Below are 13,209 nucleotides of genomic sequence, written 5' to 3' on the forward strand. Positions count from 1 at the left end.
TTCAATCCCTGATCAGGGAGCTAGATCCCACTTGCCGCAACTAAGAGTTCACGTGCTGCAACTGAATGATCCCACATGCTGCAACTAAAGATCCCACACACCACAGTGAAGATCCTGTGTGCCACAACAAACATTTGGCGCAGCCAAATAAACAAACAAATAAAATTTAAAAATAAAAGTGCTCTAGTTAGAAAATAAACATGGTTACCGTAGGGGAAGGGGGGGAGACAAATTAGGGGATTAACAGATGTACACTACTATATATAAAATAGATAAACAACAAGACTTACTGTATAGCACAGGGAACAGTATTCAATATTTTGTAATAACCTATAATGGAAAAGAATCTGGAAAAGAATATATATGTCTGAATCACTTTGCTGTATACCCAAAACTAACACAACATTGTAAATCAACTATACTTCAGTTAAAAAAAAAAAAAAGAAAAAGTGCTTTAGGAGCATAGAGAGTTATTATGGATTCTACCAGCCTGAATAGTGAGATCGCCATGCAGGGGGCGCTGTTTGAAGAGGACTTAAAATTCTAGCAGGATTTCACTGTAGAGGGAGAGGGAAACAGCTTGATTCTAGCAGCAAGAAACAAAGGAATGTAGCAGAGGAAGTGCAGGAAGTGTTTAGGAAATGGCAAGAAGTAAAGGTTGACTTTAACATTGGGCTTTTGCAAAAGTGAGGTGAAAAAAGAAGTGAGGGGAAGAATGGTCCTTTGGGACCAGTTGTAAAGGTTGGCTGCTGCTGTGAGGAGTTGGACTTGTTCAGGAGTCTGTAGGATTTGTGAGTAGGGGGAGTGGCGTGGATAAACAAGAAAAGGGCCAGACCCCTGAGTGTTTTGAGATGGAGACTTTGGCTTTATTTCTCTGCCTTACATTCTTGAGATGTTTTGGAAGGTTTTTGCAAATGTCCTGTTGGGTGGCATTTTGGTGATTGTAGTTCTTTAAATGATTTAGGTAAGCCCTAGTGAAGGGTCTTTTAAAAAGGAGACCATTTCTTGACATTCTGTTTTCTGTAATGACTACTGAGGGAGAGGTAAAGCAAAGCCAGGCTCTTATAGAACACTTTCCACGCAAGACAAGCAGGTCTCTGTTTCTGTCTCTGTTTCACAGTAAGGCCATTCAGGACTCAGAACCAAGAAGATAACATGGTCCGCTTATTTAATGGTCTCCTGTTTGCTCTTCTATTTTGTTCCGACATTAAACGGTGTTAGAATTGAGAATTAGGACTCTCTTTCCCTGCCAAAAGAAAACACAAGTGGCTTGTGGACTGCAAGATTTACTCTCACAGATACTTCCAGAGTAATATAAAATCTTGGCCATGCATCCACAGAAAGGAGCTGGCGGCATATGCCCCAGCCTCCTCTCCTGAATGCAGGCTCCATGCCCAGAAGGACATCATAAATCACTTATAATTTACGATGAGTCCAATCGTGTGCTACACCCTGCTAGTTGGCTGGTGTCTGTCCTCTACACACTGTGACCTCCCTTCTTCAGAGCATACAGAGACTTTTTCAGATGAGCCATAGGACAGAGAGCTGCGGATTTTCCCTTGGGCTGGTCCAGCCAAGCAGTCAAGGGGGAAGAAGACTGAAGACTCTTGTTCTTACAGTTTTGCCACGGGTCTTGCTTGCTCTCTCCTACCCTGGAGGTGGGGAAGGGGCAGAAAATAAGACCATTGTTAGCCTATTTTCTTTTGTTTAGCCTATTTCTTTTAATCCATTGTTTTCAACAAATACACTTTTTTTTTTTTTTCTGAGTGCCAACAACCTGCAAAGAAAGCACTGTTGGGGATACAGCAGTCAATGAAACAGAGTTTTGGTTCTCATGGAGACTACACTTACACAAAGTTAGTAGGTCCCATGTCGGAGGTCAGGACACAGTTTGCAGGTTAAGAAGAAGGATAAAGATCGGAAAAGGAGCAAGCTATTCTCCATCAGGTATACAGGGAAGGGACTTCTAATAAGGTGACCTTTGAGCAAAGACTTGAAGGAAGTGAGGGGGTGAGCAGGAAGTGATGGAATGAGCCATGTGGGGGTCTGAAAAATCGCATCCCAGTAAGGCCAGAGGCCACCAGGCAGGAGTTTGCCTCAGGTGAGAAGCAGCAGGGGCTGGAGGGGCTGGAGCAGAGAGAGCCAGGAGGGAGTGGTTAGGAGCGGATCAGGTTGGGGGAGGGCCATCCTGGAGTAGGGGGTGGGGCATCTTAGGGACCATGCCAAGGAGTTGAGATGTTATTCAGTGTGAGATGGACAGCCATTGGAAGTTTTGGAAGAGTGGTCCTTTTCAAATACTTGAAAAACCAGAGTATAGGTATGAAGTCGGGAAAATGGGACACAGTGCTTCCTTCACTTGGAGAGAACATGAACTGTTGTAATCAGGATTGAACTGTCAGAACTTTAATTCACCCAAAGTGGGGAGTAAAACAGAAATCATGGTTCTGCACAAAGAAATACTGGCAAGGGTGTAGAGAAAAGGGAACCCTCTTCCACTCTTGGTGGGAATGTAAATTGGTGCAGCCACTGTGAAAAAGAGTAGGGAGATTCCTCAAAAAACTAAAAATAGAACTACCGTATAATCAGCAATTCCACTCCTGGGAATATATCCAAAGAAAACGAAAACACTAATTAGAAAAGATACATGCACCCCAATGTTCATAGTAGCATTACTTACAATAGCTAAGATATGGAAGCAACCTAAGTGTCCATCAGCAGATGAATGGATAAAGAAGATGTGGTACATATTTACAACGGAATATTACTCAGCCATAAAAAGAATGAAACACTGCCATTTGCAGGAATGTCGATGGACCTAGAGGTTATTATACTTAGTGAAATAAGTCAGACAGAGAAAGACAAGTACTGTATGTTATCACTTATATGTGGAATCTAAAAAATAAAACGAATGAATACAACAACACAGAAACAGATCACAGAAACAGAGAACAAACTAGTGGTTACCAGTGGGGAGAGGGAAGGGAGGAGGGGCAAGATAGGAGTAGAGGATTGAGATAGAAACTACTACACATAAAAGAAATAAGCAATAAGAATATATTGTACAGCACAGGGAAATATAGCCGATTTTGTAATAGCTTTAAATGGAGTATAATCCATAAAAATATTGAATCACTATGTTGTACACTTGAAACTAATACAATAATGTAAATCAACTATATAAAAAAAAAAGAAATGGTTTTGCTTGGCCTTGCGGTAAAAATCACACATGCTTTTTCAATTAGGATAAAACTGAGTAACCATGAGGCATTTACTCAACTGGCAACAATACTTTTCATGGAGAAGCCCAACTATTACATTCAGTGATCTGTGTCCTGCTAAGTCTCTTCCCCGGCAGGATTCTGGGTATGCTACAGCTGTGAGTGAGGCCCACCCCGCCACCCACCCCAGCATTACTGCTGTTGTTGAGCAGCCGTGCCCCCCCCCAGCATTACTGCTGTTGTTGAGCAGCCGCGCCACCCCCCCCCAGCATTACTGCTGTTGTTGAGTAGATGAGTGTGAGCTTCAGAGTCCAAGAGCAGCTGGTGGATACTTGGGATCAGATTCTAGGAGGTTTCCATGACCCACTTTGCTCTCAGTGGACCCAGAGTCACTCTTGCTGTTTTCCACTCACAGACGACTGGCTCAAGTCTAGAGCTGTGGGGAGCGTGGGCTTGACTAATGGGCCGAAGTTACAGGGAGGGAGTGTGATTTTGGCTCCTGGTGAGGTATTCCTTCCTAAAAGTGAGGGCAATGGAGAACTGGAGGGGGCTCTGCCACAAAGGGACCCTCCTGCCTCCGAATGTCTTCAGGCAGGTGAGCACATCTTAGGAATGTTCCTGAAAGGACTCCTGCTTTGTGTGGTATGTTGGACTAGAATGACCTCGCGGATTCATTCCAATGCAAGACACTTCTGAGCCCATGAAAAAGTGTCCAGTGAATGTGTTCTGCAAACACACAGACACTCTGTAAACATGAGGCACATATTTTAAAAGATGAAGAGTGAGATACTTGTTCTGGGAGTACGGTGGTTGGAACTTGGTGCCTTGACAAAATACCTTCCGTGCTTAGTTGCCTGTAGTTTGTTCTCCTTGGCCCAGGACACAGATATCTGCATTATGTGTTAAAAATGCCCTCAGCCAAAGACCAAACAAATAGCCAAAGGCATTTTCCTATCAGGGCCCCTTTATAGGAGGTAGAGCAAAAGAACAAAGCAGTGGAGTTTGATTCGAGGTCTAGCTCCAGTATTTACATGGAAGAAAGAGGAGGGATTTTTAGCTGAGATTAAGTTAGAATTAAAGCAACAGAAAACTTAACACTAAACTAAAGCATCCTCTGGGATCCATAACGGAAAGGCAGAAACAAGGGGATATTTTCGGGCTCTCTGATGATTTTTTTTTTTTTTAAGTTCAAATATGAAACCTTTTAAAAGGTGCCCAAAGCAGAGATAACAGAATGGCCTTGATTAGTGATCCAGGATCACCCACTATTTGAGCTGGACCACCTGTCCTTTAGCGGCCATTGAATCTCATCCCTCGATTTACAGATAATGGGTCAGGGGCCTTGGAACTTGAAGACTTCCCAACATCACACAACTGGCCGTGGAAGTTCTGGAGCTAGCATCCAAGACTTCTGACAACTCTTTTGTGTTTTGGGCCACTTTACCAGAGGAGCAAACAATTAGAAGCTCTGTTTCCTAAGAGCCAGGGGCAGATGGCCACAATGACTGTGTTCTGAATAGGCAGTGCCTTCAGTTTCCCAGGATGTGGGCTCGTCCTGTGCCCAGTGGTGCCTGCAACCTCAAGCTTAGTGCAGCACAGCTGGGGGTCTCTGGGCCCACCCCCAGGAGTAGGGGCTGAGATCCCGCTGTGAGAGGTCTCAGAGGCCTGCTCCCGCTGGAGGCCCAGTCAGGTGTGAATGGGTCCTACAATCTCGTGAGACTGCAGTGGTCAGTGTCCTACTGAACCCCTCACACAATCTCCGCAGTGCCCCAGTGGCATTGTGGGTGCTCTTGTTTGGCTTCCTGTGCTGACCGGGGTTCTCTCCTCTTTGACAAAACCTGAACACGTTGGAGCTGCCTTTAAGCATCGGTACTCTTTTTACATAAAAGAGCTCCCATAAAAGAACAGCTCCTTCTGGCCCCCCATACCCAGGTAACTTTGTCTGTTGAAATCGCCAGCATTTCAGTGAGCTGTTGTCACTTGCTTCTGCAAGGGGTGGTGGAGAGTGGGGCTGGGTGAGTGACCTAAAGGGGCGTGGGGTTTCTGTGTGTGTCTCCAAGTGAACCAATGAGATGTTCAGTATCATTCTTTTGACCTTTCATTCACTTACTCACTCATTTATTCATTTTCTTGTTTGTTTACATTCTGAGTCTGACCAAAAAAAAAAGTTGGACAAAACTTAGAACAAAAAGTACACATATGCTATATATAAAATATAAATGAAGTCAGGTCACTTGCTTAGAAGGAGGAAGCAGATTTCATCCATGAATTATATGAAATCTATGGTAAATATCAAGCTTTTCTCTGACTTTTCTGGCAACCAAGACACATAATTCCTAGTTATCAGAAAGGGGGAAAAAATCCAATTTCTTTAAGAGACTAAGTGTTGCTATTCTGGGGCTCATGTCATCACTTAATACAAAGCTGCTGGTCCAAGGCACGTCCCTCCCTCCCCCACCCAGTGTCCTAGCATCAGTCCACCTGGAGCACCCCCCAAAAAACACGTTCTCAGTATGTGTGAGGGTGTGGCTTGGGGCAATGGGGTTTCATTTAGGTCTTGAAATTATGTTGTCCGGGGTGACTTTAGGATTTGCAAATTATGAAGCCAGGGGTAGGAATTTTAGGGGGGGTCAGAATCTAGTCCCACTGTGCATACCCACTCTCCAGCAACGTACCTTTCCTTTGCCCCAAAGAGCCCTAGGTAGATCCCTTCTGTGGCCCTGTTTTAGGTGTTTTAGGTGTCAAGGTGCTTTCTTGAACAGGACATCCAGAGGGAATAGAGTTTGGCAGAACGCACTTTGAGGAATGTTGGCTCAAAGGATTAGAAGATGGTATGACGAAAGGGGCGAATGGAACTAGTGGTCATATAGACATGTAGGGTTTAGGAACTAATATTATAGGCATATAAGGTGAATACTACTGAAGTCCCACCCTGAGCTCCTAAACTCCTAAACTCTGAAGTTGTACCAGGAATTTAATTTCTTCCAGAAGAAGAAAGAGCCAGTGTTGAGATTCCCATTCCTTTACATACTATGAAAACATGAATTAACTCCATCCTCCCAAGACTTGGGATTTGTCAGGGGATACACCAGAACACTCTAGAACTTGTGAGTATGGCAGGGAAAAGAATTACAGAAATGTTGGACTTTTGTAATAGATGATGTGAGAAAGAAAACACTAGAAAAGTAGTCCCTTCTGTCTGGGGTTCAGATGAGTTACCTGAGTGTCTACTGAAAGTTTATTTTCCATGTAAGCGCATTCATACATTGCACATTCATCATTCATAGATGCCTGTGTTTTAGAATGCATCATTACTAAAGAAAGGAGTATTTCCAAGTGAGAAGTAGCCTTGGTGCTCCATAGTTGATACAGGATAATGTGTCTGGATTCTTGGCCACATTCCGTTATTTGGAAGACGAGGCTCAGTGGCTGAGCTTCAGGTCTTGGGCTAGGGTTATTTGCCCTGTCCTAATTATGTTGATTCCAATCACGTGGTTTGCTAGGCAACCAGAAAAACTGGGGTTTGAGCCTCAAGTCAACAGAATGAATATGCTCAATTCTACTTGAAATGTTTTTCATAATTATTTTAAGCAATGACTTGATTCTTACTTGTGCTTATTTTTTTAAAAGTATTAGAAAGGAAGATTTCTACAAGACAAAGTAGAGAGGAGCTGATAAGAAGGGGAGTTCTTAAGGAATTGCCTGATCAAGGTGAGGAAATTAATCATACATTTAAAATAATTTGATCCTTCCTTCTTTGGTCTTTCTTTCATTTTCTTTTGAAATTTAAGATGATCATGGTCTTTGGGAAATAAAGTACCACACTCTGAGAATCTTGCTTTAATTCAGAATGCCTTTGTGGGCTGCAGAGAATCTAAGGTTTTCTAGAGAAAGAATTCAATGACCTTTTTGGTGAGTCCTTCATCATATGTCACCCTAAACCTAAAGCTTTACAAAGCTACTCTGTGGCAGGAGATACAGATAAGATACAAATGCTTACATGATTCATTCTCTATTCTTGAGCTTCAATCTGTCTATACAAGTAAACTCAATTGTTTAAGTAAATGCAAAGTTTTAGCTTGGCTCATGCCTTTTGGTTTCTTAAGTCTACCAGTAAAAGAGAAGAGTGAGAAAAGAGATGGTAAACAGACCTCTCGTCCTTTATACTCTGTAATACACTCAAATGTACGGTCAATAAGGATTAATGGGCAAATTAAATTAATCTGCTTTATGTGTTCTCTCAAGTAATTTTCCCAGCATTGTTCTCTTTTCATTTCTTTGGATCTAGCTCTGTCTCACCATATCACTAACAATTATTATTTCCAAGTGTTTTTCCCCCAACCTCTAATCTTCTTCCCTTTTTTCCTCTATCCTCCCAGGGGGGAATCTTTCTCAAAAAGACAAGGATTAGATAGAAACTGAGATAGACCCTCAAAAGAAATACCAAGATGGTTATTTCTCCAAATAAATAGTACTGAATGATTTTCATTGCTCCCACTACTATAAAACTAAAGGAAATTTTTGTTGCAACATTGCTGACTTACCTCATGCCTTTCCTCACCCCACCCCTCTAAACATTTACGGGGGTAAAATATTATTATTGTGCTTTTATAGGCACAAATAAAATGCTGTTGATTTGGAATTGAAATAATAGTTCTTCTCATTTCCTGATATATATTCCTTGCTAAGAGCTTAACCTCTTTAGGCATTCACTATTTGTAAGTCCAAATGCCACGCTTTTCCCAGCATCTGAATATTCTAGAAGGAGCTAGGAGATGCTTTACTATTGTACTCCTGCAGAGAAAGTAGGGACGTCTGGAGTGAATACTGACATTTTTCTTGAGCCCTCAAAATTTTAGGTATTTTATTTATTGTACTTTTCTCACTCCATTTTATGAAGGAACTTAAAGTAGTCCCTAGTTTTCTATTACCTTGAAGCTAGTCATTTCCTTCCTGGGACTTTTAGAAATAAAAAATGTACATCCTTAACATTTTTTGTACTTGAAGGTGGGCTTGCTACTGGTATCAAAGTTTGCTTCCTCCCTAATCTCCCTGGAGACGGCAGAGAAATTACATGTCCACTGAAAGCTCAATGCTGGGCCATCACCTTTATAGCGTGGGCCAGTGCACTGTTTTGGTGTCCTTTATTTGGAAACCTTTTCAAAGAAAGGAAACATTTCTGATCGAAACTGTTAATGAGTATTAAAGTTAGAGACTAAAGGCCTCTTTTTTTACCCAATTAAAAATTATAGCTAGAAAAGTGTTTACTTTTTCTAAAGACAAGTGGCAGTGGTCAGCTGAAAGAAATGCTTAATATTGCTTGGTTTTATTTTGCCTAATCTGTTAAACTATTTGCAAGATGGATTACAATTTCATATACTTACTTTCCAGAAATCTGACTCTATTGGATTTTTTTATTTAATGTTTGCAGACCGAACGTGAAAAGTTTTAAAACATAAAATAACAAAACAGTCTTTAACATAAACATAGTGTAGTAGGTTTAATGTTTGGGAAGTCATCAATTACTGAATCTTACTTTCTACTTTTTGCATGGTCCCTATATAGAACTACAGAAATTACCAAATACTTAGAAGTTCCCAGTGAGGCTTATTGTAAATAGAGCCCTTCCCCACTTTCAGCCAAGGGCTGGGGAAAATAGTTTTCTGTCATTTTTCCAAAAACAATTATCTTGAGAATTTCGGTCTGTTTTCAGCTCTAGCCAGAGACTGGAAGCTGCTGTGCTTGGTGAAAACCTCGTCTCTTCTGCCAGTGAAGGTTCATTCTTTGCCTTCATGTTCTTGACCTCGTCGTAGCTCTTGACAGTGCTTGTCAATCATGCCCTTTATTCAGTGAGCCAAATAGACTTTTAAAATCCTGCCAGCTACCCTGGATTTGACCTCATCCCATTCCACCCCATACCTTCACTCCCAGCTATTATTATTCCTTTTAGATGACCTTTTTTATGCCAAGATCTAGCTTCAATCTAAAAATTCAGTGATTGGCCTTCTCTCCTGAGAAGTCCATGGTCTGCTCCAGGTTTAGTCACATCTTCTGGTTCTTACCTTCCATCTTTTCCCTAGCTTTAACATGAAGGCATGTAGATGCTTTTGCCTGCATAACAGCCTCCTTTCTTTTTCTCCCATGGTGTCCTCTTTAACCTTCTAATGAGTCACTCAACTTCTGTTCTTACATGATTTTCTTCTTGTCTCTGTTCCTCTGTTAACTGTATCCCCAATGTACCAGTTTACCAGAAAGAGGGAAATCCCTCAAATACTCTCATGCTTCTTATTTAACCACTTATTTCTGTGTGTTTTATCTCTTGGTTTACTTTAAGCTTACGACTCTTGTCTGAGTTTTCTCCTTCCTTTGCATACAAATGCTCCTGTAAGACTTGGAGTGGGCACATCTTACTGTAACCTGCAGCCTGGCTCAGCATCTTGTCTTGCCTTCCTTTGCTGAGCTTGTATTTTACTTACATACATAAACTATATCAAGGACTTGACTTATTTTAATTCTATTGATAAAATAATACACAAAACTAGAAAACCTTTTCAATACACACACCAATTAATTAATAATAACTTCAGTTCTCCTCTGTTTTATTCTTGAATTCCATATTTATTACAAACATGACTCCTTTTTCTATTATTTCCTATACTTTGGCTTTATATCTCAGAGTAAGTGTCTTTCTACATTGTTGATTATTTCTTTCTATCTTGTGATAATCCAATTTCTTCTTGTGCCCACAATTATTTAATTTTCTCTCTAGGTTTTTCTGTTCTGAATTTTAAAAATTAGTTATTTAGTCTACTAAAGAATTTTTAATGTAATAATGGTTAAAACAATTAAATTGTCATTAACATGATTTCAACATGTTTTCATTACCAACTAAAATCATAGAAAACAAAGGTAAATTTATATTTGGGTTACCTAAAAATTGAGGATTTTTATATAAAGAAGTGGTTTTCTATTTTGTCTGGAATTTTCTGTTCTTATATTATTTTTTGTTTTTCTTAATCCAGTACCTGGATATTATATTGTGTCTCCCCTCCCTCTTTTTTTTACTAGCAAATTTCTTGGAATCCAGTAATAAGAACTAAGAATCTTTTGTTTTCTTGTTGGTTTGTTGTATAGTCTTTTAAAAATCATTATCTTAATTTTATTGAAATAGTTGAGATCTACTTGCAATGGCATTGCCTTCAATTGTTGTCTATTTTAGTTTTATACAGGAATCGGGTTATAGGTACTTGGAAGTTACGTGAATAAGGAACAGTTGTTCATTTTAAGTATGACATAATTCTGTGACATGTATTTTACTTATTAAAATGCCATGCTTGTTTTTGTCAATAAGGCCAATGGATTTTATTGTTAAGCCAAAGCAATTCAATCATATTTAATGAAAACTTGGGAGATGGTCTCTGTTTTAGAATGACTGCCAAAATAAGATTAATCAAAAATTGCATAAAATCAGCTCTAATCATGCATTTCTTCAAGTTTGCTAAGTAAAAACTTCCAATCATTAATTTCACTTTTACAGTGGTAGCACAGCTTGTTAAAATTTTCCTGATATGAACTACGGTTAAATTTTCAAGCATCACTGAATTAAGAGTTTCGGCAAAATCTCTCTCACTTTAGAAACTCTTAGGAATTTATAAACATTCAGGGGTGTTAAAATTACTTATTTGTGATTTAGATAACATAAATTTTAATTTCAGTTGTGATTTTTTTAAATTCCCCTGTAATTGCTTTATTTACATTTTTTTCCTAATGTTTTCAAATTATTATTAGCCCAACTTAAAGACTTACTGGTCAGCTATATATGACAATTCCCTGAGTACATTTTAATATTTCCATAAATAGGAAAATGAAAATACAGTTAGCCTTACTGCCATCTTTCCCTGAATAGAGTAGCAGTTATATTACTGTGTAAAGTTAACATGTCATGGATGTAATATTCTGGAGACAGTGGTGCTTGGAAATGTTCATATTCTCCCACTAATCGTTTGTATGTGTAGTTGCATTTCATGTTATTTGTGTATTTGCATTCACCTTGTGTTTTTGGTGCTTGTTAAAAATGTTTATTCCATTTTTCAGATTCCTTTTTTCACAGGTCAGTTTCTGAATGACAAAGAGACTCCTAAGTATTGACTTCAACCAAAACTAAGCCCAAGAAGAGAGGGACTCTCCTGCCTAGGGATATTTTATAATTAGGTTAATCGTTCCTAACTGTCTTGAGATGGCTCCTGGATACTCCCTCCATAGCTTCTTTCCTCCAAGACTAAGAATTTTCTAGCTCTTTCATTTGAATGAATTATTCAGTAAAACATGGTGAAAATAGTCCAGGATGTATTTGGTTCCCAGGTCTGAAACATAAACCTGAACCCTACAGTCCTAGTAACTGGAAATTTTGGTTTTAAGAAAGCCATCAAGTTAGACATCGAGGTGTTTCTCTCCCCATTTTTAGATGGAGATGTAACAGTTAACTTTGAAAATTCAAACGGGCACATGATACCCATCGGAGAGGAATCTACCCGAGAGGAAAATGTAGTAAAATCTGAAGAAGGTAATGGCTCTGTAGCTGAAAAAGCACCACCTCTGGAGGAAAAGGCAGAAGATAAGAAAGGTAAAATCAAGAGAAACCCCATATTCTTTTACAGCTCAAAGTTGAGAAGCAGGTCTTAGGCTTCAAATAGTGACCCTAAGACCAGTAGAGAGGAGTTCTGCAAATACAAAGAGGAGAGAAACGATAACTAGCAAAGAGAAATTGGATGGTTTCCTCAGGTAGCTACATCCATTTTATAAGCACATCATTTAATGTTTTATTAAAGGGGGCTAATTAATAGTAAGAATCGGAAGGGGTGGCCTCTTCTATCATTGGAGATGTCTGGGAATGTTATCCTTTCCTCAGGAGCTTTTTCTCAGTATCTTTTTTTTTTAAATTTATTTATTTAATTTATTTATTTTTGGCTGCATTGGGTCTTTGTTGCTGCACGCGGGCTTTCTCTAGTTGCAGCGAGCAGGGGCTACTCTTGGTTGTGGCGCGTGGACTTCTCACTGCAGTGGCTTCTCTTGTTGCGGAGCTTGGGCTCTAGGCGTGCGGGCTTCAGTAGTTATGGCACACAGGCTCAGTAGTTGTGGCTCGCGGGCTCTAGAGCGCAGGCTCAGTAGTTGTGGCACACGGGCTTAGTTGCTCTGTGGCATGTGGGATCTTCCTGGACCAGGGCTCGAACCCGTGTCCCCTGCATTGGCAGGTGGATTCTTAACCACTGCGCCACCAGGGAAGCCCCTCAGTATCTTTTAAAAAAAAAAAAAAAAAAAAAGCCAGGAGTCTGAACATCTTTCTCTGCTGGTTACTTTCAAATTATAGCAGCTCAGCTTGGAGGAATAGCATAACAAGATGGCTCGCTTAGCCCAGCATTATCTCTTTAGAAGTGGGAGCTTGGCTGGTGGCATCCGCACACCCAACATTGTAAGTTCTGGTCCAGGTTCAGGCATTTCTGGGAGACCCAGGAATAGTTCCCAGTAATGCCGGGGATTCTGGTTGCTGGAATGGCCATAACCTCTGCTCCATGATTTGTCTGTGCAATTGGAAATTTCAAAATATGCCAGAGGCAATTATGCCGTTCCCTGAAGGCTTCTTTAGAGACTTTGGTTTCCAAAGTGAAATACTATGGTAGATTGCAGAACTGCAAAATACTTGTCTATCAAGGACCCCCAGAACATTCACAAGTTCCTGGTCACTGATTGACTACATCTCCGTACCATTCCTATCACGGTTGCAGGAACCCCCAAGCCTCTTACTTATGCAAACCTGAACTGAAACCCCCATAAGGTAATGCTTTGTTGGGAGATTCTAGATGATTTCTTGCTGCATAGAAATGAATCCTCAGAAAACATGCTATTTTTCCATAATGCCTGCCTCTGAGCTGGATGGCATAAATTTGTCAAACCTAGTTTGGGCTCTCTAGGCATTTTGAGAACTCTTAGAAAC

At 40.2% G+C, this 13,209-nt stretch overlaps 1 protein-coding gene across 1 annotated transcript in view; it reads left to right on the forward strand.

Annotated features, from left to right (window-relative positions):
• PHACTR2 (phosphatase and actin regulator 2) overlaps nucleotides 1–13,209 on the forward strand; it is a 136,161-nt gene that overhangs the window by 69,622 nt on the left and 53,330 nt on the right. Inside the window, exons 3-4 of the mRNA XM_022558253.3 lie at nucleotides 6,849–6,929; nucleotides 11,683–11,841. Coding sequence (XP_022413961.2) covers nucleotides 6,849–6,929; nucleotides 11,683–11,841 — 240 coding nt within the window. The remainder of the gene's footprint in view (nucleotides 1–6,848; nucleotides 6,930–11,682; nucleotides 11,842–13,209) is intronic.

Source organism: Delphinapterus leucas, chromosome 12 (assembly GCF_059928025.1).
Source record: "Delphinapterus leucas isolate spDelLeu-1000000601 "Yukka" chromosome 12, BTC_Dleu_Yukka2, whole genome shotgun sequence".
Taxonomy (NCBI): Eukaryota; Metazoa; Chordata; class Mammalia; order Artiodactyla; family Monodontidae; genus Delphinapterus; species Delphinapterus leucas.